This window comes from Engraulis encrasicolus, chromosome 22 (genome assembly GCF_034702125.1).
Source record: "Engraulis encrasicolus isolate BLACKSEA-1 chromosome 22, IST_EnEncr_1.0, whole genome shotgun sequence".
In the NCBI taxonomy this organism is placed as follows: domain Eukaryota; kingdom Metazoa; phylum Chordata; class Actinopteri; order Clupeiformes; family Engraulidae; genus Engraulis; species Engraulis encrasicolus.
Window position 1 is genome coordinate 30,476,815 of NC_085878.1, and position 24,337 is coordinate 30,501,151.

Sequence of the window (24,337 nt, forward strand, 5' to 3'; positions counted from 1 at the left end):
TGAACTCCAAGAAAACGAAGGAGGTGATCCTGGACTTCAGGCGGTGTGGCCAGGGCAACCACTACCACCAACCCATCAACATCGGAGGGGAGCCAGTGGAGGTTGTACAGAGCTTCAGATTCCTGGGTGTGCACATCAGCGAGGACTTGTCATGGAGCGCCAACACCTCTGCAATGGCTAAAAAGGGATCCCAAAGGCTATATTTCCTTCGCACTCTAAAGAAGGCCCAGCTACCACGAGATCTGCTCACTAACTTCTACAGGTGTACAATTGAATCAGTAATTACATACAGCATCACATCTTGGTACACCAGCTGCACACACGACAACAAGAAGATGTTACAGCGCATCATTAAAACAGCAGAGAGAATCATTGGGTGCCAACTACCCACACTTGAGGAGATCCACCATACACGCTGCACAAACAGAGCATTAAACATCCTTAAAGATCACACACACCCTGGTCACAGGCTCTTCACCATGCTACCATCTGGCAGGCGCTTTAGGACTCTGCGTGCCCGCACTACGAGAATGAAGGACAGCTTTTATCCAACTGCCATCAGACTCTTGAACGCAATACGTCACCTGCCCCCTCTCAATTCTTCAGGACTATCGATAATGTGACATGCACATGGATTTTTATGGATTTTTATATATTATTTATTTACTGTTTAATCTTTTATTTTGTGGGCATTTGTGGGTTGCTACTAAACACAATCTCGCTATATTTGTATAGTGACAATAAAAAGTCTACTACTACTCTACTACTACAATAGATGTCTTAGGTCTTCAGAATCTCCTCTAGCCTAGGCCTAGGCCTACTGGTTGTGCCTAGGGTCAGGTCTAAACAGGGTGAAATGGCATTTAGGCATTATGCTGCAAAATGCTAGAACCAACTCCCTGTCCAAATTAGAACTGCCCCAATAGTAAAAGGAAGTTAAAAACAGCTTTATTCTCATCTGCCTTTGGTGATAATTACTTAATTACACACACCATCTATAACACAATAGTTTTCTTTTTTTCTTTTTTCTTCTCTTGTCTCTACTCTTAAGCACATTCAATGACATCTATGGATGATAATGTGCTATATAAATATTTTGATTGATAATCAATCAATCAATTACAATCAAAATATTTATATAGCACATTATCGTAGCCTACATAAATGTCATTCAATGTGCTGTGATTGATTGATTGATTGATTGATTGATTGATTGATTGATTGATTGATTGATTGATTGATTGATTATCAGTACATGTGCACCAAGCAAAAGTAGGCCTACATCATGCATTGTTGTGTTGTGATTTTGGACTACAGTATTATGAGTTTTGTTGGATTTTGCTCTGTGTACAGCCTTGGCATAATTCACTTAATGCATTCATACACGGCTGTTTTTCGTGCTCATCTGTAACTTGGTCAGTGGTAATTGATGAGTCAGTGTTAAAACAAATGGTAACAGTTTCAATTGTTTGACACCTCCTCTAGCGGTCTCGACTGGCCTCTGGTTGGCTGAGGGGCAGTCAAAGGTGGGGGCGGATTAAGGCGCGCTCTGTGTACACAGCGCTGGGCGGGACAAATGGTCAAGTTGTAGTATAAACTTCGTATTTTCCTCCCTCATCTGGCAACCCTGACTAGAACTTCTGAATGACCCACTGGCCGACGAGCAGCTCTGGACATATGATTACCAAGAAGAATATATATTTTTTTCCACAACGGACATTATAGCATGCAGTGGTAGCCTACATTGAGATATTGAGATAGATTGAGTGACTGGTTGTGGTCTTGTAATAACGCATGATGGTCTGACTTAATGAGTTGATCTTTATTTAGGGCTGCAGTTGCGCCAAAACTGGTTTCAGCTACTAGAACTAGTCGTCAGTCACATCTACTGGATTAGTTTCGGAGGTCAGCAGTATTGGAGGTCTGCCTGGGCTTGCCTGTTTATGGATTGTACACAGGAGTGAATCTCACTTGGAGGGAAGTTGGAGGCAGCCTACTTTGCCTTGAACTGGTAAGTTCCACGTGTCATTACATGTATATGTGCACACTGCTGTTGAATTTACACAGATTGCATTCTTGTATATTGCAAAAAGTAATTTAGAAGTGCTGGCGGGTCGTACAGAAAGCCCGGGTAGCCTCATCCTGAATATTGCTAGCTAGTTCAACCAACGAGTTTTGCGCGGTATGTTATTAACTACAATGTAGTGACACTACAGTGCCATATATCAAAATAAATGTTGTGCTTGGGTGAGTAGAACACTTTACTGCACCAATTCTTTCAAAACCATGTTGTGCACATTAGTATCAATCTAGAACATACATTCTAAACTCGTAGAGGCTAATGTTTACACAGTAAAGCAGGGACATGTTGGCTAAATTCAAACTAGCACTGAATCGATTCGCGGTCTCTGAGACTGGCGACTTAATGAAATGGTACTATACATATATGGGGTATTTTGTATGTATCGGCCTGTTGATCTGTTCAGCATATATGTTAAGCTAGACTTGTGTTAAGAATGTGCAAGTAATACCTTGGCCATGGACATTAGGTAGCATGGTCTGCCTTGAATTATTTCAATGGATCAAAGCATTTTCGTGAGCTAATCAATTCACACAGCTTCCGGGTTGTTGGCAGTGCTGTGTGCGCGCAAATAATGTATTGTTTTTGTTTATAATGTGTTTGTACATTCATACAATTGCCAGTGTGTTTGTCGGTGTGATAGTAAGCTTTGATTTCCGGGTTGTGTCACTGGAATGTACGTAAGGGGATTCCGCGCCAAGAATTTAAAAATATGTAGCTACCTGCGCGGGACCGTCAGCACTTCCCCGAAACCTTCTCCCGCTTTGCTGTTATTGGTTGCTAATGGTAGTGGGCGCGGCCTTCCATGGATTCTAATGTAGATCCATAGAATACTTGGCAGTTACCGCCAAACGTTGGGACATTTGAATCGTCTTGTTACTTTGAATATAAGTCATCACGAAATGTAGCCAGTTTACGCTGTTGATCATTTGTTACAAACTTGCCTCATATCAGACATATCCGCCGTCTTCACAATGCTCTCTCCTCGAATGTACAATGCCGTGAAGAAAAGGTAGATGATGCTCACCAAGATAATAAATAACGAAGTCCATTTTTAATCGGATAACAAGGCATAGCCTGCCTTTTGCTAGTCATGATTTATTGTGGTTTAAGATCTGTCTCTGACCGATTGAGCACAATGATGTATGACATCTGAATGAAATGTACCAATTTGTTTTGTTTCATTTCCCTGAAAGGTGGAAAATGTCAAGTACTTTGCAAGAAATCCAAAATCTGAACCCAAAACCACATACCCGTGAACCAGCAGCACTAGTTAACAAGGTCTGTACAATTTTGTGTGTGTAGATACAAGCTGTCTGACCCATTCATTAACTTTTATTCCATTCTAGGTAAATGATGAAAATGTAGCTTAATGAACTTAATCAATTTGTTGTGTCTTTTTAGGAGGATGTTTTTGTGGAGCCAAATTTATTGACAAAAACGCCGCGGAAAGTCTCGCTGTCAGAGGGCCAACAGAGCATGGGGCCCCTGACCACTCCCGACAAGGGCAAAGGTCCCCTTAGCTGTGAGCCCTGGACTCCTACCTCAAACCTTAAAATGCTCATAAGTGCAGCCAGCCCGGAAATACGCAACCGAGAACGAGAACTGGTCAAGGACGACACGGAAGTGGAAGACTCAGAAAACACAGCACAGGTATAAAAGCAATCAAGCACAAGATGTTTTTATTATTGTAGTGTTAGCCCTTTCATGCAGATGGGATGGCCTAAGATCCTAGTCACTATTTGGAAAAACTTAGTTACATCATGATAACATTGCTATGACATTACTGACAGTCTTAAGTAGCAGCTTAAGACATGGTCATTTTCATTTTGGTGGAAAATGGGTAATTACAGAGGCTCTGCATTAAATGTTGTTTTTAAAACCGTAGTGCAGAAGGAAACCTCTGGAGTGATTTACAACTGTTATTACCTGCTCCCGCCCCTTGCGGAGATTTAATCCCATCCGGCTCCTTTCACCTGTCATGCACCGAGGCTTCTCGAATTGTCCCACCACTTCCAGCCTACTCCTTCATTTCGTTAGTGCACCCAACCACAATCCCTCCATACACATAGGGGGTGCACACGGATCTCATCACGCATAATCTCCCGCATAATCAGCTATCATATACCAAACATGCTTACTCAAGGGCAAACTAGTGAACGGGTTATGTTAAGCTGGTCAGTGTCTATGTCCTTTTGAAACATAACTATTGTGTGACCTCCCTTCAGATGACCCAGGACCCTGAACTAGGGGAAGAAGCGGAGAAGCTTCAAATTAGCCGAAAAGAGAAAAGCCTCGGCCTCCTCTGCCAGAAGTTCCTGGCTCGCTACCCCGACTACCCCAACCCTGCACTTAACAACGACATCTGCCTCGATGACGTGGCTGTTGAACTGAGTAAGTGGCCATTTTTATCTTTGTAATGTGTTGCTGGTGATGCCATGATTCTGTTGTGTGACTACTGTACAGGATTGTAGTGGCATGAATGCTTTTTTGTTGTCTCTTCACACATGTCCCGATGCAATGACAGTGTGTGGCAATACAATACCTACAACTACTGTTTTGTACCATTCTGGGATGTTGCTGTATGGGCGAATAGGAAAAAAATGCAGGGTTGATAGTACTCTATCTCAGGCTCAGTGCCTTATTTGCAATAATGTCATTTAGGTGTATGTCAAGCATATTGGTAATCTTAAGGCTTTTCTTATTTTCAAAAGTGTTAGATGTTAGGAAGGTTCAGAATTTTTCTACATCACAGGCCTGTAAAAGCCTTTATTGTCACCACACACACATGTATAGTGTCAACAGCGAGACTGAAATGCGATCTGTCTTTTAGACGTGGAGCGCCGGCGCATCTACGACATCATGAACGTTCTGGAAAGCCTACACATGGTGAGCCGGCTGGCCAAGAACAGGTACACGTGGCACGGGCGCTCCAACCTGCCCCAGACACTGGCCATGCTGCGCAAGGTGGGCGAGGAGCAGCGCTACAGCCAGCAGATGCAGCAGCTGCGGCAGTGGAGCCTGGACCAGGAGGAGAGGGAGTTCGACCTGGAGGGAGAGGAGAAGGAGAATGACGAGGCCTTCCTGCCGGACGTGGACGGCGAGAGCGGGCAGAGGGAGGTGTGCTTTGTGGAGCTCCCCGGGCTGGAGTTCAGAGGTGGTGAGTGTTCAGCTGCTGGCCATCTTCTTTAAGGTTCTTTAGGTAGTACACAGAGATTTTAAAGCAGTGTTTTTCAACAAACACCCATTGAACAAACACCCATTGACCTCATCAGAAGCCTGCCAACGACCCCTTGACCTCATCAGTCAAATAGACTAAGATTCCCTCCAATGGGATCTAAGCCCCGCCCTCTCTCAGCTGTATCCTTCTCAACGACCCCCTAAGGCTCCCCAACGCTCCCTTGGGGGCTGTAGCTCCCACGTTGAGAAACACTACTTTAACGGTTTTACCAGCCTAATGGGTATTTCAATCAATGGACAATCATGCTTCTACTTTGACCATTGATTGTTGTGACTCAACTTTTTCCTTTTGTTTCATTTAGCTTATTTATTTTGAGTCATGTGTATCTAAGGTTGGGGTGAGGTGAATGGGTGGGTGTCGGCCATTGGGTCATTGACTCTGTAATGTTATGCGCTTCCCATCTTGGAGATCGTAATAAAAAATGGTAAATCAGAAAAGAAAATACATTGGTATAATTAAGTTATAACATTACAGTACATTGATGTTAATAACATTATCTGGTTTTGTTACCCAGCTTCAGTCAACAGTCGCAAGGACAAGTCTCTTCGGGTGATGAGTCAGAAGTTTGTCATGCTGTTCCTGGTGTCCAGTCCTCCCGTGGTGAGCCTGGAGGTCGCCGCCAGAATCCTTATCGGAGAGGACCAAGTGGACGACATCAACAAATGCAAGTTCAAGAGTGAGTATCGCAAGTTTTGTTCTCAAACCTTTAATGCAGACCCTCTATTATGTGCTGTTACCAGAATGGCAATGACCATGTTTTCATCTGTTACTTGGGGCTCCCTGTGATTTCATCTCAATGTTGTTACTAGGGGTGTAAATCACAGCCTCCATGACGATACGATTCAATATCAATATCTTATTATTCGATACGATACGTTTCGATTCGATTTTTTTCCCAATTACTTTTCCACTTCCATTAAGTTATTGGGCAGGGGCCAGCGATTCGATTATTTTCGATACTTAAGAATGCCCCACGATCCGATGCGATTCGATTCAATCATCAGAATATATCGCGATATATCGATACATTTCGATGTTATTTACACCCCTAGTTGTTACGGTGTGGAGTTGAGCCCTGTCAGCAAAAAGAAAGTGCAATTAGCCTTTCGCAAAACCCCTCCCACAAATGGCCGCCAACCAATCCGAGCTCAGCAACGGTAACTAAGGAGTGTAGAACTTGTCGAAGTCCGTCAAAAACCTGCGATTTTAGGGAGACATAAAACGTGTGCCTATGGCACCGTCACGGTCCGACACCATCTGAAGATTGATTAGGACCTCGTTTTTTCACTTTCCCGAAGCAAAAACCTCAAGCGGACTGATAACAGGGATGGATTAAGCCATGTGGAGGCTATTAGCTCCAGGTGATCATATTTAAAAGCAGCAGGCTAACTGCAATCGTCTTGTTTGCTAATATAGCCCACTTCCCCTTGCATTTAGCTGGCAGAAAATGTACCCTAAACAAATAATCAACGCATCGCTCAGACTTAAGGACAATATTATATGATATTATAGTATTGGATTCACGGCATTATGATTCAAATTTTATTGGCAAACTACTAGTTGCGTTGTTTAATGTGCGCCAAATGCACAGCCCACGGAGCAGCCCCCACCCTCTCCTTCCTGGTTTGTGTCTGTGTATGCGTCGAGTGTGACAGCAAAACAAAAAAGTAACACTGAAAGCTGCGCTTGTTCCAACCTTGTTATGAAGATATTAACTGTCAACTAAAACCATTAAAGTGAACAGAAGAGAGACGCCCAGTGTGACTGCCCAAGAGCTGCGCAGTGTTCCCAAAGCCCGTCAAAGGTCTTGGCGGACGGCTGCAATGTCCCAGTTTACACCAAGCACTATCAAAATGTCCTGGTTACAGACATTAGGCCTACATCGCATCAAGATGTTGTATTTCACAGTTGAATATGGCTTCTAGTTATCAGCGTGTGTAGGCCTATACAACATGAAGTGTAGGCTACACACGTTTCCTACTGTATGAAACGCAGCCAAAACGTGTGCCTGGTTCTATGTTTTTGACGGACTTAGCAACAATAACTAGGGGGCGTGGCTTTTGCGAAAGGTGAATTGTACTGGCAATCCCATCTGCACGAAAGGGCTACTAAGTGCTTATTGCATCCTCCAAGGAGGTTATTGTTTCCGGTCGCATTGGTTTGTTTGTCTGTCAGCAGGATAACTCAAAAAGTTATGAGGGGAGTTTGATGAAATTTTGTGGAGTTGTTGGAAATGACAAAAAGGAACACACGATTAAATGTTGGTGGTGACTCGGATCCAGGATTTTTTTTGTAAGTTATATTATAGGCATAGTATTCCATAGCGTGTAGATGTTATGGCATCAGTGACCCCATGGGCATGACGGAGGTTTGCTTTTAGCTATGGGAGTTTTGGTAAAAGACTGACATCTGACCTTGATTTTCTCTGCCACTGTCTATTTCTAGCCAAGATCCGGAGGCTGTATGACATTGCTAACGTCCTGAGCAGTCTGGATCTGATCAAGAAGGTGCACGTTACTGAGGAGAGGGGGAGGAAGCCGGCTTTCAAATGGACCGGGCCAGAGGACCTGCCATCCCCTAAAGGTGACCAATCACAACAGCTTTCATCATTTATTTTTTCTTTTTTTTTCTTTTTTTTACTTTATTGATGATAGGACAGTAGGAGAGGTGAACAGGAAGTGAATGGGGAGGGGGTCGGCAACTGACCACGCTCGGAATCGCACCCGGTCGCCGGTGTAGCAGCCCAGTGCCCTACGGTACAGTAGAGCCACGGCAGGGCCACAGCTCTCTAATCTCAAACATTGTCTTCAAATAACACAGAATAATATGGTAAATACCTTGTGCAAGTACATACTGATAACTTGGGGAATGATGATGTTTGATGTTTATCATAGATTTAGAAACTCCTCGCAGAGGTGGATGACCATCATTTTATGCTGTGCTTTTTCATGCTGATTTGGAGTGCAATTTTTCCCAAGTGTACCTTCATTTATTCATTTATTTATTTATTTATTTTAATCTACCTTATTTAGAAGTGCTCAAAACCACCACCTCCACATCGTCGTCCTCCAACACCACCGCCAACGCCGCAGCCACGAGAACGCTGGGGTCGCGGGCGTCCATCGAGAACTGTGCCAAGAACCTCTTCTCCTCCTCACCCTCGGCCGGCGGCGGCGGGAAGAGAGGCTTCACCCGCCACCCCTCCCTGATGAAGATGGTCAAGAGCATCCAGGACGACCGGCGAAAGATCAACTCGGCGCCCTCCAGCCCCTCACGACTGACCTCCAGTGAGTAGCCAGCCGGGGAAATCCCACGCTGCTTTGCACTTTGTCGTTCCGATCTGAAAGACAGCAGGGATTTCTATCCCTCAGCGAGGGTTCCAGTTCTTTGGCTCCATTCAGAGAGCGGGGAGGGGTGGAAAGGCGATGACTGCAGTTTGTTTGAATAGATACAACTGACACGATTGGCTATGGGCTACGTACTGTCTATGCCAAATGAGACATTTGCAACGTCCATAATAATCGAACATGGGCAATTGTAAACCGCACCTTTCCTGCGAGAAATTGCTTAGGTAGCGTGCAAACTAGCTCACTTGTGAGATCATCTGGTGTCAACCAGGCAATCCAGTGAGTCACATTGCATTACATTTAGCTGCCACTTCTAGCCAAAACGACTTAGTGATGTAAGATATTGGTTACAGTCCTCGCGGCAATTTGGGGTTTAGCGCCTTACCGAAGGGCACTTGAAATCATGGATGACATGAGACTCAAACCAGCAAACTTCCGATCACGAGTTCAACCCCCTAATCATTAGGCCACGGCTGCCTCAAGTTAAGGGCGTCTGTGATATAGAGTACCAGTGGGAGTACTTGAGTTGTATTCATAGATGCAGTGAGCTCATATCTGCTATGTGTGTGTGCTTGTGTTTTTTTCTTCTGCAGATGATTCATCTAGCTCAGAGTTCCACCCGACTAAGATGGCCCAGCTGGCGGCAATATGCAAAATCCAGTTGGACCGACAGTCAAAGTAAGCCCAGTTAACTATTACTACAGTAGTCTTTGAAGGTAAATGTTTTAGTGCAAATGTAGTGTGACAATTTCTGATCCTCTGCTCTAACTCCATCATATCCATGATGTGCTATCATCTTGCAGAAAGCCCAACAAAGACTCAAAAGGGTGTTCCAAGGAGGATCTTAGAAGTACGAAATCTGAGGACACAGTTGCCAAACCATCGGAAGAAAAAACAGCCACCACAGCCTCAACACAGTCGGCCTCTGAGGTCCACGTGAAGGACACCACCAGGGTACCTGTGCCTCTCCTGACCCCCACGACCCTCTCCCACATCCCAGCCACGTGTTCGCCTCTCATCCCCGTCTTGCTGCCCCAGCACCAGATGGGGGGGCCCATAACCGTTTACATGCACCCAGCCTCCCTCAGGCCTCACGCCACCACCCGGCCTGCACCCACCAGCCTCGCCGTGCGCTCCATGACGTTCGAGAGTCCTGGGGACCCCGCCAGCAAGCGGTCACCGCCAATGGGTACCTCCTCCTCTGGCGCCCAGACTAACGGGGTGTCTGGCAACGGAGAGGCTGACAGCCCTTCAGCGCAGAAGCGAAAATCTGGGAACGGGGTCGGAACTGAGAACAGTCCATCGAAAATGAAAAAGATCAACGGCTCATCTGAGGTGAGTGGCTCCAAATAGTATTTCAGACTTCAGAGTAAGGTTCAGCTTCAAAGGTGTTAGACCCAGAATCAGGAAATGGAAAATCCTGTAACAAGTTTGATTCAGCTCGCTTCAATCAGCTCATTGTAATGAACACTCCTCAAATACTCAAGCAGGGTTAAGCTACTCAAATATGTTGGTTGGTTCATACAATAGGGAAGGTGGTCAAAGCCGTTCACAAAGCAGTTAAAAAAAAGCCCATACAGGTGTTGGAGTACAAAAGGACTGTTGAGTACAAAAGGAATCAACAGCAAGTCTAAGAAGCTGTTTCCACGTATTGGTTTTGGCCTTCCTTCTCCGCCTAGCCAGAGTTTTAAAATCCACTTTAGGGGGGCACTGTGGCGCAGTGTGCTAAGCCCCCCACATTTGGGCTTGCATGCCCAACCACGAGGACCCCGGTTCGAGTCCGGCCGGGGTCATTTCCCGGTCCTCCCCTGTCTCTCTGTCCCATTCGCTTCCTGTCACCATCTTCGACTGTCCTGTCAAATAAAGGCATAAAAAGCCCCTAAAAATATATATATATATATATAGATATATATATTTTTTTAAATCCAGCTTTAGAAATATCCCATGTAGGGGGCTAAAACTTATGCTACAGTGGAGTTTTTATTTGTATCCACATGTTGCCTTTCCTCCTAAACAAGAGAAAAAAAATATCCCCATTTAAAAATATCCTGCTATGTGGAAACAGCACCTAAGTGTGAAACTTCACAGGTAGATGATCAGATGACAAAGAAAGGCTCCCGCAGTATCAGGTAGCATGGTCCAAAATACAGTCCGATAAACCTAGAGCATGGACAATCACAGAGCAGAGAACCACACAGAAAATCTAAAAGTCGCAGTGTCGGCTGTAGACTGTTGAACACTTAGTATTGGACAAATAAGCCAGATTTGTAGTCATAATACTCAGTCTTAACAAAAAATATTAATTAGGTCTTTGAAGGACGTCTGTGATTTATGTTTCTGATTTATTGTCCTGTGTGGGACAGTACATTTCCCCCTGTGTTGTTACGTGATGGTGCTGATGTCTGTGTTTGTTTTCCATCCATCAGGGCGTATCTCCAAAGCTGTGCGAGATCCTCCAGGCGCGTCTCAAGGCTCGCCGCGGCGGCAGCCTGGTGTCCAGCCGGCCCTCCCCGCGAGCCCTCCACCTGGACCCGGAGTTCACCAAGTTCACCCCCGAGAACCAGAACCACCAGGCGTCGCCCCTGTCCAGCCACGGCCAGCCCCTGGAGCACAGCGTGGAGACCTTCCTGGAGAAGGAGGAGAGGGCCGCCGCGTCGGATAGTGAAGCCGGCCTCACCCCACTCCACCCCACTCAGATCAGGGCCAATAATACAGCAGCAGGGCAGACACACGCAGGCATCTCACTACAGGAGCTGGTCATACCGGCCGGACACCTACCTGCTGAGGTGAGCATTGGGGAATGGTACTCGTGGCAACATACAGTAAAATAAATAATAAAAAATGAAATAAAACAGGTTCACCTCATGATAACATACTGTCTTTATTATCAACTGGAGATCAATAAAGTTACTCTGGTCTACTCTACTACCAGCATTTAAGGATAATGCATTGACATGTTTTTGATACAATAAATATTATATAATTTTAATACCAAAACTTACACAACAACTAATACTAAACATTTGTGCTGGTTGATGTTACCCAATTTATGTGGTGCTATTGTTACTTATCCTATGCTAGGTCTACATAGGTGATTGGTGTGTACTTTGGTTGCCAGATTACGCTATTTCGCATATTCGCATCACCACATATGCGACAAACCAGTTTTGTTCAATGTGTTATGGTTTGTTTGTGTTCCAGACTCTGATCCCCACAGGCTACCTGATACCCATCACGCCCCAGTCATTCCTCAGCTATAAGGACGGGGAGAGCGGCAAAGCATCCACGCCCTCAAGCATCTACAAAACCCCCACTGCAGGTAGGATAGTCATTCTGTTGAGCTGACTGTTACAAAACAAGTTGCATATGTCATATGTGTCAAAAGGAACATGAACATGGAAGATTTCGGTGTACCTCTTTTTAAACTTCTTGAAGAAACTTGTGGTGTTATCATCCTTCTTTGATTAAACTGACTTGGAGATCTGCAATAGATTAAAATCAACTGTATTTGAGAGGGGGGTCTTTTTTTCAAATACTGTGGTACTGTTATAAAGTGTAATCTCAATTCCGTCCCTCACATCTGTCTTTTCCTTGGCCAGGCTCCAGGCCCATCCACATTCAGGAGTTCACCCCCACCGGCATGACCCTCCACCCGGCCGCCCAGTTGTCCCCGTTCGCCCCCCACCTCCAGCGTGCACACAGCCCCAGCCCAGCCATCCTCAACTTCACCCTGCAGAACATCGGCCTCATCCCCACGGCGGGCTCCACCATACCCACCTCCTCTTCCGCGTCCACCGCCGAGCACGCCAGCCCTCTGATGACCACGGCCCACATTGGGCTGCCTCACAGGGGGGGCATGATCTTCGCCAAGCCCATGTCTCCGGCAGGGACGCTCCAGCCCATAGGCGCCAACCAGCCTCTGGCCCTCTTCAGTTTACAACAGGTTGGCTGAGACCCTCACACATCATGTATTGTTGCAATGAACAAGGAATGCTCCATTTCGTTGTACGTATTACAATTACAAATAAAAACGCATTCTATATTCTATCAGTAGTTGCTTTTATGTGAGAGTAGAAGAAAGGATTCTTCTCACTCTACTTTGACCAGCGAGTGGTTAAAGACATATGTTTTAAGGGCTTTTTCTTTAGTCAGAAATGGGGTATATTTGATTGTCTGAAGTTAGACCTGGACCCAGAGTGATACTTCAATGAGATTATTATACATAATTTGAATGTTGGAACAGTTTTAGCTGAACAATAACTTCTGGAGCAGTTGTTACTATTGTTTAAGTTATCCCTAAAGAACAGTGGCCGTTATCTTTCATAATCCCACTTTGAAAGAGGATCTTAAGGGCGTAGCCAGGAGGGAGTTGGATTTCTTTAGGTGTGGTTTTGACACTTCCTTTGTCTTGTTGTCTCCCCTCCCCCGTAGCCCATCATCGCCACGCAGAAGGGCTCCCCGTCCATCCAGCACAGCCTCTTCCAGACCCCCGTGTCCTCCCTCACCGCCATGACCACGGGGGGCCTGGCCACCAAAACCCTCTACATCCCCCAGAGGAAACTAGACGTCCCTGTCAGCCCAGAGGAGGCCTGAGGCTGAGGGGAAACACTGGGAACCAGGGACACACATCTGACTGCTGCTGCTACTGACACACCCTGAGCCTGTGTGTGTGTGTGTGTGTGTGTGTGTGTGTGTGTGTGTGTGTGTGTGTGTGTGTGTGTGTGTGTGTGTGTGTGTGTGTGTGTGTGTGTGTGTGTGTGTGTGTGTGTGTGTGTGTGTGTGTGTGTGCGCGCACGCACGCACGCACGCACGCACGTGTGTTTGAGCATTGCGACAGATGATGTTTGCTGAAGTGATGATGACTTGACAGTGGAGCTTTTTTTTAAAATATGCATTAACTTCGTATTTGGAGTGTGGAACATTTTTCTTGCTGGGTTCCAGTGCTCACGGTATTGACAAAGCCTTTGGAAATGGTGCTATTCAAGTGTGAATCTTCAGGGGAACAATCGCAGGTTACACCAGAAACCATATGCCTTTTTCAAACGAACAGCTGTCCGCCGCCAGAGCTGACATCACAGTTGTACTCTGAAGTATTTTTTTTACATTTTCATTTGATTTTTCTATTTTATTTTGTAAACAAGTGTTATAATGTGGTATAACTTGAATTTAATTGGTCAAAGGGTTTTATATATTCAGATGTGTTAATGGATGTCATGAAATGGCAGTTGTAGCAGGTAAAAAATGTGTTAAATTTGGTGTCAAGACATGGCCCTAAGTCATCTGTCTCAAAGTGCCATAGGACGGTAGAAAGCCAAAAATGGTCTTTGGCTCGTTTCTGTTTCAAGAAAACTGCCATATGACTAAGGAAAAAAAGAAGTAAATAAGTATTGTAGGCGATACTGTAATTGTTGTGTTGATAAAAAGAGACTGATAGACTGATTTTTATGTTTGCACACTGTATATTTTCCGACTGTTACCCCTTTTAAAAAAAAATAATCTGTGATAGCAATGCGACTGATCGTCGTAAAAATGACCCTTGCTTTAGATGAAATCAGGCAACTCTAATATTATTATTGTAAACATTTTTCATTAAGAAACGTAATAAATATAATTTTTGGAAATTGTTTTTGTCCATTTTGTCTTTCATCCACTCACATTCCATTGTGGAAGATAGCCCTCATGTCTTTCAAATTTGGCATTGCTGAGTGATGACAATACAGTAGCCATAGAGGGGTTGGGTAGCTGTGTTTATCATGTTATGGCATGTGAATGGGAAATGGAAAGTTTGGAGGAGTGCATTAGCCTGGCAGGTCAGACAATTCCTTGTGAAGGACTTTATTCACGAAAGGTCTGATTACGCTTCTCTGGGGAGGATTTAGTTGTCCTCCAGACAGCCAACCAAACACACTTGGGCACATAATAACATTCGTACGTCATGAATGTCAACTGTCAGCGATTGGTCACCACCACTCATTTAAAAACAGCTGAACTCACTCCTCCCACCCAAGTGCTCCAGTGCATCAAGGATGTGCATCAGAACAAAAATGAACTATGAAGTAATTAACGTGGTCTGGTAAAACCAGGCTAGGAGTGGAGTGTATGGCCTTAACTGAACAAGGTATTCAGGATACCAAAATGGAGGCTGGAACCCCCTTCATGTCTATTATCCATACTTGCTTATCGTTGATGATGGTAGTAATAAAATGATTGTAATAAAATAAACAACAAAAGTTTTGATTAATACTGAATCTTTAATATAAAGCATAAATGTCATGTCCCAGCTTATAAATAATGGCAGCCTAGTTCAAATGCGTTACTGCTTTACACACCTTAAAGCAGGACCACTGACACATATTCAGTGTAAATGAGCAGGAGTGAAGTCACAACATTTTGTCAGCTGCCACCCTATAAACAATAGCCCTAAGACCCCCACGCATCATAAAGATAAGCCCCAACCTCCAGCCCTGCTGGAATGTTCCCACACCAGTGGAAGACTGATTTAAGTTATGACCAAACACACTGACGGAAACCCAGTTGCTCACTCCTCTATCTTCTGCACCCTTGGCTGTTGTTCGGCTATTTTGGGAGGATGGTTTAACAGGAAAGGCCCTGGTGCCTGTGGTCCAGGAGGGCTTTGGGAGGCGGTGACTGAGAGATGGGGTTAGCCAGGGCCGGATTAACACACAGGCTACATATGGCTGCGACATGGGGCCCCACGATTGGCCAAAAGTGAAAAATGCAGAATTGTGACAAGATGCCATATTTAAAAATGTATCTGTTGTGTTCAGTACAGTTGGAAGACATGTTATCCTAAATTCCTAGCTCGTAATTACGACACTTCCTATGTACATTTGTCATGAAAGTTGATTTCTGTGGGGCCCCACAACAACTGGAGGCCTAGAGGCCCCAGGCCATCTTAATCCGGCCCTGTGGTTAGCTATTTAAACCCTGCATCACATCAGGACATCAAGGGCAAGCTCCGCCGACAGAGGACCACACATTATATTTCTTCTTTTTAAAGTAAGTATTTTTTTTCTCCTTTAAAAATGAATATATACCGTGCCATATCAACTATCCTGTGGTGGCTAGAGTTAAGCACCTAAGAACTAATATGGTCAGTTTGAGACAGGTAAGACAGTAATATGAAGAGAATGAGGATGGTGGATGTCTACTTTCCTCAGTGATTGCTTCTCTACAGGGTCTGTAGTACCTCATACGACCTTTGAAGGTATCAGAGGTACGTGTAGTGATAACCAGCCTGATGCAAGTTACACTACTTTTGGACTCTTATGACATTCCTGCTTGGTGAGGCAAGCCTCTTCTGAAACGCTGTCAGAATTGTAGATATTGGGATTGAGCTCTGAATCTAGATTATTGTATTAAATGAGAATTACGCCGCCGGATATAACTTTCTGATCTACGTTTGACAGAAAAGTTAGGAAAGCATTTGTCTGGATTCCTCAGAGTCAGACACTACTGCTGTGGATCATTATTGTATACCTTAATATATGTAAAATAATACATTAATATGAATATGAATGAATTAATACATAAATTAAGAAAACAGTGTTTATTGTTTTCACCAGTGGCTGACCGTGTATATATATTTTGGGCAGACATCCTGACTTTGAAGGATGCCAAACTTTGGAGGGGGCACCAAGTGTGCTGCCTGTGAGAAGACGGTGTACCACGCTGAGGAGATCCAGTGCAATGGAAGGAGTTTCCACAAAACCTGTTTCATTTGTAGTAAGTACTCTGAACACTGTGGACTACTAGGAGATGTAAAGAGAATAGGCAGGGCCTTGATATCACAGATACAAGTCATTGCCCCGATCGTCCTTCGGAAAAGCATTGGTTACTCATTGCAGTAGTCAGTCCATTGTAGGCTATCAGACATCTGCTTCACAAGCACCTCAACAGGCAATACCTGTTCAATGTAAAATCTAAGCTAAACACAATTTGTAACCCTTCTCAGATGATCTGTCCTTTAACTGATTTGGATTACAGTAAATCTAGTATTGTATATCTCACTAGTGTTCCTCCCGAACAAATTAGGCCCGAGTAGAATACAGATCCATAGGGTCAACCCCCTCAGACACCCATTCTACCACTTCATTTCATCACATTACCCCTGTCCTATATCTTTTGTGATCAACTCTTTCATCCATTTCTCTATACATCCTAATGTCACACTCGAGCTCGCAAGCTAACCTAATGTATCCAGCTTATTTCATTTCGCTACCATAGTGTTTCTCAAGAGGGGCGGTACAGCCCCCAGGGGGCGTTGTGGGGGTCTAGAGGGGCGTTGGGAAGGTACCACCGAGAGGGGTGGGGGCTTAGTTGCCATTGGGGTGCATTAATCCACGTTATTTTTTAATACTAAGGGGGTGTTGGCAGGCTTATGATGAGGTCAAGGGGACATTGGGACACTTATGATGAGGTCCAGGTGGCGTTTATTCAAAAAAGGTTGAGAACCACTGCGCTACCATAACAACTGTTTGGCAAGGCAGATTGTTTTGGTTGAAGTTGACCCCTTAGCCATGTTGGGGTGTAGTAAGCCCCAAGGGGCGAGGGGGGAATGATTGGCTAGCAAAGCCCAGCCAAGTTCACACCAAATGTGGACACATTATACACTGTCAGACCCCCGAATTACCCTCCAATGCCTAAAACAACCTTGATACGTCTTCTGCTTCAGCCAAACAACTATATTTCAGTGTCACCTCATTAAGGGGGGGTGGGGGGGGGGGTGTGGAGAGAGAGAGAGAGAGAGAGAGAGCCCTGTGCTTGATGGTGCTGATTGGTGAATAGGCCCACAGGGACTGCTAACAACCATGCAATTAGCCACAACAAGTCGGAGGCTATGTCTCCAGTGCCCACAGTTGGCACTGCCTATCCCCTGCCTTTATTAAGTCTCCGCCACCATCCCAAAATAACAAAATAATGCTGCCGAGTGTGTGTGGAGAGGGATGTTCGTATGTGTGTGTCTCTCTGTGTGTGTGTGAGTGTGTGTGTGTGTGTGTGTGTGTGTGTGTGTGAGTGTGTGTGTGTGTGTTGGGGGTGTAGGCTACATCATTGTGCTGCTCCCAATAGTATTGGGGAAGACTGGACAGCTGGCAAGCCAAGGGCTTCAGTGGTGGACACAAGGTCATAGCCCCATCAGGGCCTGAGGGGGTTGAACAGTGGCTGCAGTAGAGTATGAAAATAGAGAGAGAGAGAGTTGGCTAGTAGTCAATGAAACCTAATCTTCAGTTTATGTATGACGTTCATAATGTCTAGCTGTTATAGTAAAGATTTACTAATCTTCAGTTGTTTATTGCATTCTTGCATGTCATTGGATGCCATTTAATGTTAACAATGCTATCTTCTACCCCATGTTTATCTGATGCCATAATTATATTTAATTCCAGGATTTGTTGTTATGACTACTTCAGCCGGGTGGGGGCAATATGGCTCCATGGGCTAGTGTGCCATACCATTATGCCAGGGACGGCCCTGGGTTCCAACCCGAGGTCATTTCCCGATCCTTCTCCATTTCTCTCTCCCACTCATTTCCTCTCACCATCATCAACTGTTCTCAATAAAGGCTAAAGGCCTCCCAAAAAAAGTCTGCTATAGTTAGCATGGCATATCTAATCTTACCCAAATGTTGTCGTCTTCACACAGTGGCCTGCAGGAAAGGCCTAGACAGCACCACGGTGGCAGCGCACGAATCGGAGATCTACTGCAAGTCATGCTACGGCAAGAAGTATGGGCCAAAAGGCTACGGATACGGCCAGGGAGCTGGAGCGTTAAGCTCCGATCCCGTCGACCCAAGCCTGAGAAACCACTCTCAAAGGTAAGCTGGACATGGCCCTACCGTGATGGGCAGGGCACTGGGCTGCTGCGCCATCGACCCGGGTCCGAGTCCTTTGCCGATCCCTCCCCGTCTCTGTCTCCCCACTCCCTGCCTGTGTATCCTCTACTGTCCTATCATAAAATAAAAGTCAGGAAAGGCCACTCTCACAGGTAAGCTAGACATAACCGTAAGGGGTGTGTATAGTTGATATTGCCTACCTCTCAGGCAGAGCAACAGAGCCAGCACAAAACACTACAGCAGCAGGAGTCACGGTTAGTATTTGGGTAACAGCTGATTTTGACCAAACAGCATATTTTGACAGTACCCCTTCACTACCTCTGTGACCCCCATTACGGGTCCTGACCCCCAGTTTGGGAACCAAAGACTTAGACGATGTGGCTCTGGCTCTTGGTATAATGAGAATGTGATGAATGGCATTGCAAATACGATGTGACGAGTAATGGAAAAAATGTCCCTGCCATTAACACACATATGACTATGGAATGAGCTACTTGTGTTAAACATACATATTAAGACAGATATGATGGGAACAAGCTAACATATGGCAAGGCATTGGGCACTAAAATGGCACTTTCCATTGGCTGGCTACGTTAACGTGAAGCAGAGCCATCATCATAATTACTGTCATCAGTGATGTGGAACAAAAGAGCTTTAATTAAAATGCCTGAAACTAATGTGTGTATGCCAAAATGGAGCAAAAAGAGAGGGAAGATAATTAGTTACAGGGCAATTAACAAACAACAAACAATAATGCCCTTGATTAAATGCCACCGCATGCGCTTAAACAAAGAATCATTAAACTTGCAAAATATCAGATCAATCTGTCTTCTATTTATTAATGCAAGCAAAATCTGGTTCATCATTAAACTGTCAAAGTATCATGAATCTGTTATTTAGAATATTTTCAGTTTTTAGATTTGAAGTTTTATTCTATATTCTTAGGTTTTTTTTGTTCTGTTTGTTCTCTCTCTCTCTCTCTCTCTCTCTCTCTCTCTCTCTCTCTCTCTCTCTCTCTCTCTCTCTCTCTCTCTCTCTCTCTCTCTCTCTCTCCCCCTCTCTCTCTCAGCACTCAGCCATCGTCCACCAGCTCTCCAAAGTCCAGCAAGTTTGCCCAAAAATTTGGCAGCACTGACCGCTGTCCTCGATGCTCGAAAGCTGTTTATGCTGCAGAAAAGGTTATGAGTGCTGGAAAGGTACGATTCATCAATATCTGTATCTATCTTCATTCTCAAAAAGAACAACCTTATATTATACACACCGGGAGCCATTAGACCAGGCAACATTTTCCCGTCCTCTATTGTCCAATTTAATTTTGATTAGCCTGCACAGGCTCACACAAATTGGACAATAGAAAATGTGAAATGAAAAGGGACTGTTGCCTGGTCTAATAAGCTTCCATTTCTGCTTTAATACTTCGTAGGGTCAGAATTTGGCATAAACAACATGAAAACATGTATCTGTCCTGTCTTGTATCAACAGTTCAGGCTGGTGGTGTAATTGTGTGAGGGATATTTTCTTGGCCTTAGTACCAATTCAGCATTGTTGCAATGCCACAGCACACCTGAGTATTGTTGCAGGCAGTTCAGGCAGTTCTGAAAACAAAAGGGGGTCCAGCCAGATACTAGAAAGGTGTACCTAATAAAGTGGTTAGTGAGTGAATAGTTAGGCTACTTACAAAAGGCAATATAAATGGGCATTGTTTCTAAAAGTTTTTTTTAAATGTTTGCCACTATTCAAAACATCATCAATTTGCGCTAAATATGAAGTTATTAACTACAATTGAAGAGTTTTTAAGATAACTTTTCGGCTATATCTTCATGTGAAAACACCAGTGCATTATAGCTTTCAAGTGGCACTGAAAACTTGGTTGGTTTTCACACATTTTCCAACCAAATTGTTTACAGTGAAAGTCTTATTACTGTACATGAACTATCTGAACACAACCCAGATAGATTAATCAGCTATTAATGGTCCAAGACTAATGCCCTATACAAAGAGCCTAAAGTACTTATAAGTTTAGACAAGCTACAACTACATATCAAAGGATAGGCATGATTGAGGCGACAGAAGAGAAAAGGTTGCAGTGCCTTACCACACCCCTACCTGCCTGCCTGACTGATGAGAACAGGTGTGTGCTTTGGGGGTGATTGAGAGAGATAGTACCAGGATGATAAATGTGTGAATGGCCTCCTCCACTCAGCAGGGGTTTTATAATGCCTTCAGGCAGGTTATTGCCATCTTTTCATGAACATTTACTGAATAATGACCTAATATTTACTAGTATGACCAAAGTACAGTAAGTTGTACAGCTAAAAATGTCTATTTCTGTAAATTCAAAATGGCGGACAATATAGAATAGGCCTATCCCCATTTTCATGTACGAAATGTGCAATTTTCCCAGTCTTTGATTTTGATGGTGATGTCAAGTATTCATGAAAAGGTAGCATTTGAATAGGCAGTAGGCCTAGTGAATGGGCGGCACAGTGCACCTTTCTTTAACAAGTGTCTTATTGCTGTGTGTGTGTTTGTGTGTGTTAACCTCAGCCTTGGCACAAGACCTGCTTCCGCTGCGCCAAGTGTGGCAAGAGCCTGGAGTCTACAAACGTCACAGACAACGATGGAGAACTGTACTGCAAAGGTAACACATAGGGGCGTAGCAGCAAATAGCAGCAGTAGCAGCCCTATGGACTATCAGCTCTAATGGTTAAATGCAGGGCTTTGAACCGGTTCAAGGAACGAAATGTATTTTACAGGGAACAGAAAGGAAACCAGAAACTTTATTATTTTTTATGTTCTGGAACGGGAACACTTATTTAAAAATAATGGTAACCGGTTAATACCGTTCCTCAAATTTTTAAAAAAGTAACTAGGCCTATTTTCCTGCGCACGTTACCATGGCGGCTGAGATTCACGTCCTGTGTGACATTTGACATTCTCTGACTGAATGGAGAGAGAGCTGTGGATTACAAAGTCTCCACTCCGCATCTTAAATAAGACAAACCACTGTTATACATTTCCATTGCATCATTGTAAGAATGCGCACCGAGAATACGTTATTGGGCATCCATGGCCGCTTCTAATCACACACTCACAATGTCCATCATAGCGGTCCCCATGACCCAAGTCAGGGTGAAGCGTGCATTTTCATCATTGAGGTTTATTCTCCGCTTCTCCGCTTAGGTCATCCCTGAATGACAAAATTCTGGAGGATATTCTTTTCATCCACTTGAATAAACAGTTTGGAATGTAGGCTGACTCATTTGCACTTCCGTCTTTCTTGGTTAATTAACGTCAGTTAGGCCTATGGGGAGTAATCAGCTGACAGGAACGAAATTAACCGTTCCGGGAACAATATTTTTTTGTTCTAACCGGTTCGGGAACGTCAATTTATTTGTGGAACTCATAACCGGAAACGTTGTAATTCCGTTTCTGTTCGGAACGGAACGTTTGGAAAAAAATAACGGTTCAAAGCCCTGGTTAAATTGCATACTGTGGGAGAAAGCCATTGCTGTGTTGTGTCCCTGTACCCAGGACTGTTGATTGATTTAGCCAGGCCCAAAACAGTCAACTCAAAACCCTCCATACATACAATTTAACAAGGACGCAGGCTGTTAACAACTACCATTCTGTAATGCCATGTATGTGTGTGGTAGGCTGTAGTAGATACACACTTGAGTATCTCTATGAGGGCACTTTCTGTATGTATGTATGTGTGTATGTATGTATGTATGTATGTATGTATGTATGTATGCATGTATGTGTTTATTGTTGGGGGGGGGGGGTGTTGGCGTCATGTGTATCAGTGTTGTGTGTATGTGGCAGCTATGTATGTCCAAGACAAATTTCCTTCGGGACCATTAAAAGAATCTTGAATCTTGAATTTTGACCCCACTCTGGGGCCCTTCTCTCCCTCCCTGGGCCTGGGACAATTGACCCACATTATGTCCTCTCCTGTCGGCTGCCCTGCCTGTATCATCTCATGTCATCATGCACTGAAAATGGCCTCAGCATATCAGTTGTCCTTCATCCAGACTCAATCAGTTGGGCTGCTATCATGTCAGGCTCTCCAAAAGAGACCTCTGATTGCCACTGATTAGATATACTGCAGACAGATGGCTACACAATACACTGATGATGACCCACTCAGCACCTGATCAAGCCTGCAATGGCTTGGCACCCACTTACCTTGTCTTTGCCCTGGGCTGATATGGAGGACTTGGCCTCTAATCCTGTCCTCTGAACTAAAAATACAAAAGACAGTAACGCTATGAAAAAGATACACATAGATTAAAAACAGCTACAATTAGTGATTCTCAAGGTTAAGATTGAGGTTTTTTTTTTTTTTTACCTATTTCTAAAATGTTCTATGTCAAAGGAGGCTGGATGGAGGGATTTAAAAAACAGGTGAAAACCTCAAATAATATAATTAGAAATTCACTTTTACTGACAGTGGTATGAGCTATTTAATGATAGGGTTTTCTTTCCTCAAACGATAAGGTAAAGGGATTTATTATCGCTCACCCAAGTAGACAGGGCTGCTGACAGCTTTGGCTGGGCCCAGGACAAAGTCGTCGCAAAGGGCCCCTACACTCAATACTAACAATGTAATGAGGACTCAATTCTGGGGCCCCTCTCTCCCTGGGCCCTGGGCAAGTGACCTGTTGTTTTGTGAGAACATTTATCACCAATGTGATAGAAATTGCTTGTCAGTTTCTCCCCATGTGTCAACTGACATCTATGTTTGTTGTATTTTCCCCCCAGCGTGCTATGCAAAAAACTTTGGCCCAAAAGGATTGAGGGGGAGTGTGGCAGTCGCAGAGGAACCGTACTGAGAGTCTCCTTTTCTCCATGTTTGCAAATGTAAGATGCCAATGTGTTTATGTATCGAAGAAGACCATTTTGAATGACAGTGCCAAATAAAACAAGGCTGAAGGATACCATCCTTTGTTGTGACATGACTCTCAATGTGTCAAATAGGCAGCAGCCTGTCAGTGGTAAACAAGACATCAAAAGAGAGCACGTTAATCAATCGCACATGTTCATACTGAGCACGTCTCTACTACCAGCCTCTAGCAACTAAAAGTGTCAAGCAACAACATGAACAAATCACTACTTCAAACACCTAATCAAGGGCTGTTGAAAATGATTTGCATTGCATCCCATCTGTGTGTTCATCCTTAATTAACATTAGCCGGTGCACAGTCTGTGAAGATCTAAACAAACATAACAAGGGTCTTCTCATTACCACCACATCTGGCTCTTTTCTTTTCCTACTCTCCATCTTTCCCGTGTGTGACCAAGCAGAAACGCACAAGCAATGTTTACGAACGTCAAGGTGCTTTTTATTTGCATTTCTTTTCAAAGGGGGAATGGCTAAGGATGTGAATAATAATCTATATGTATTGATGCATCGATGCAGCATTGATGCATGAAAGTAAAGTAAGTGTCGAAAATAATCAAATCGCTGCCTTGAGGAATCGATATCGAATCGTATCACCTTGGAGGCTTTAATTTACACCCCTGGGAATGGCACCCTTCAGTAAGACTCAGTAGGCCAACAGGGGATAAAGGCTGCGGTAGACAAACCTAATAATAATTCTAAGCAGAGGTTAAAAAAAAAAAAAAATCCACACTGTACTAGAGGTATAGCAAAAGCAGACAATCAATCGGCTCATCTGCATAAATCTGCTGGTGGTATTTCAGGTCTGATGATTCAGTGATGGTCACTACTCAGGGGCGGAGCTATAGGACGGGCAAGCAGGGCATTTGCCCCTGTGCCCAGATCCCTCCTGTATTGGTGATAAGGGCCCTAT

At 44.2% G+C, this 24,337-nt stretch overlaps 2 protein-coding genes across 5 annotated transcripts; both read left to right on the top strand.

Annotated features, from left to right (window-relative positions):
* Nucleotides 1–1,669: 1,669 nt before the first annotated feature.
* Nucleotides 1,670–13,396, top strand: e2f8 (E2F transcription factor 8). Of its 3 annotated transcripts, none has more exons than XM_063188913.1 (14): nt 1,670–2,011; nt 3,277–3,361; nt 3,485–3,733; nt 4,309–4,474; nt 4,914–5,240; nt 5,836–5,997; nt 7,767–7,904; nt 8,354–8,608; nt 9,262–9,346; nt 9,472–10,003; nt 11,095–11,454; nt 11,870–11,987; nt 12,268–12,611; nt 13,100–13,396. In XM_063188913.1, the coding sequence occupies exons 2-14, from the start codon at nt 3,284–3,286 to the stop codon at nt 13,259–13,261; spliced, it is 2,976 nt and encodes a 991-aa protein (XP_063044983.1). In that variant the 5' UTR covers nt 1,670–2,011; nt 3,277–3,283; the 3' UTR covers nt 13,262–13,396. The 3 variants fall into 3 exon arrangements, with proteins under 3 accessions (XP_063044983.1, XP_063044984.1, XP_063044982.1); XM_063188912.1 differs by lacking the exon at nt 1,670–2,011 and adding an exon at nt 2,922–3,092; XM_063188914.1 differs by lacking the exon at nt 3,277–3,361.
* Nucleotides 13,397–15,619: 2,223 nt separating this feature from the next.
* csrp3 (cysteine and glycine-rich protein 3 (cardiac LIM protein)) lies at nt 15,620–23,451 on the top strand. Of its 2 annotated transcripts, none has more exons than XM_063188909.1 (6): nt 15,620–15,688; nt 16,285–16,414; nt 18,332–18,503; nt 19,591–19,717; nt 21,069–21,162; nt 23,286–23,451. In XM_063188909.1, exons 2-6 carry the CDS (start codon nt 16,303–16,305, stop codon nt 23,354–23,356), a joined length of 576 nt encoding a protein of 191 aa, XP_063044979.1. In that variant the 5' UTR covers nt 15,620–15,688; nt 16,285–16,302; the 3' UTR covers nt 23,357–23,451. The 2 variants fall into 2 exon arrangements, with proteins under 2 accessions (XP_063044979.1, XP_063044980.1); XM_063188910.1 differs by lacking the exon at nt 15,620–15,688 and adding an exon at nt 15,728–15,797.
* The last annotated feature ends 886 nt before the right edge of the window (nt 23,452–24,337 follow it).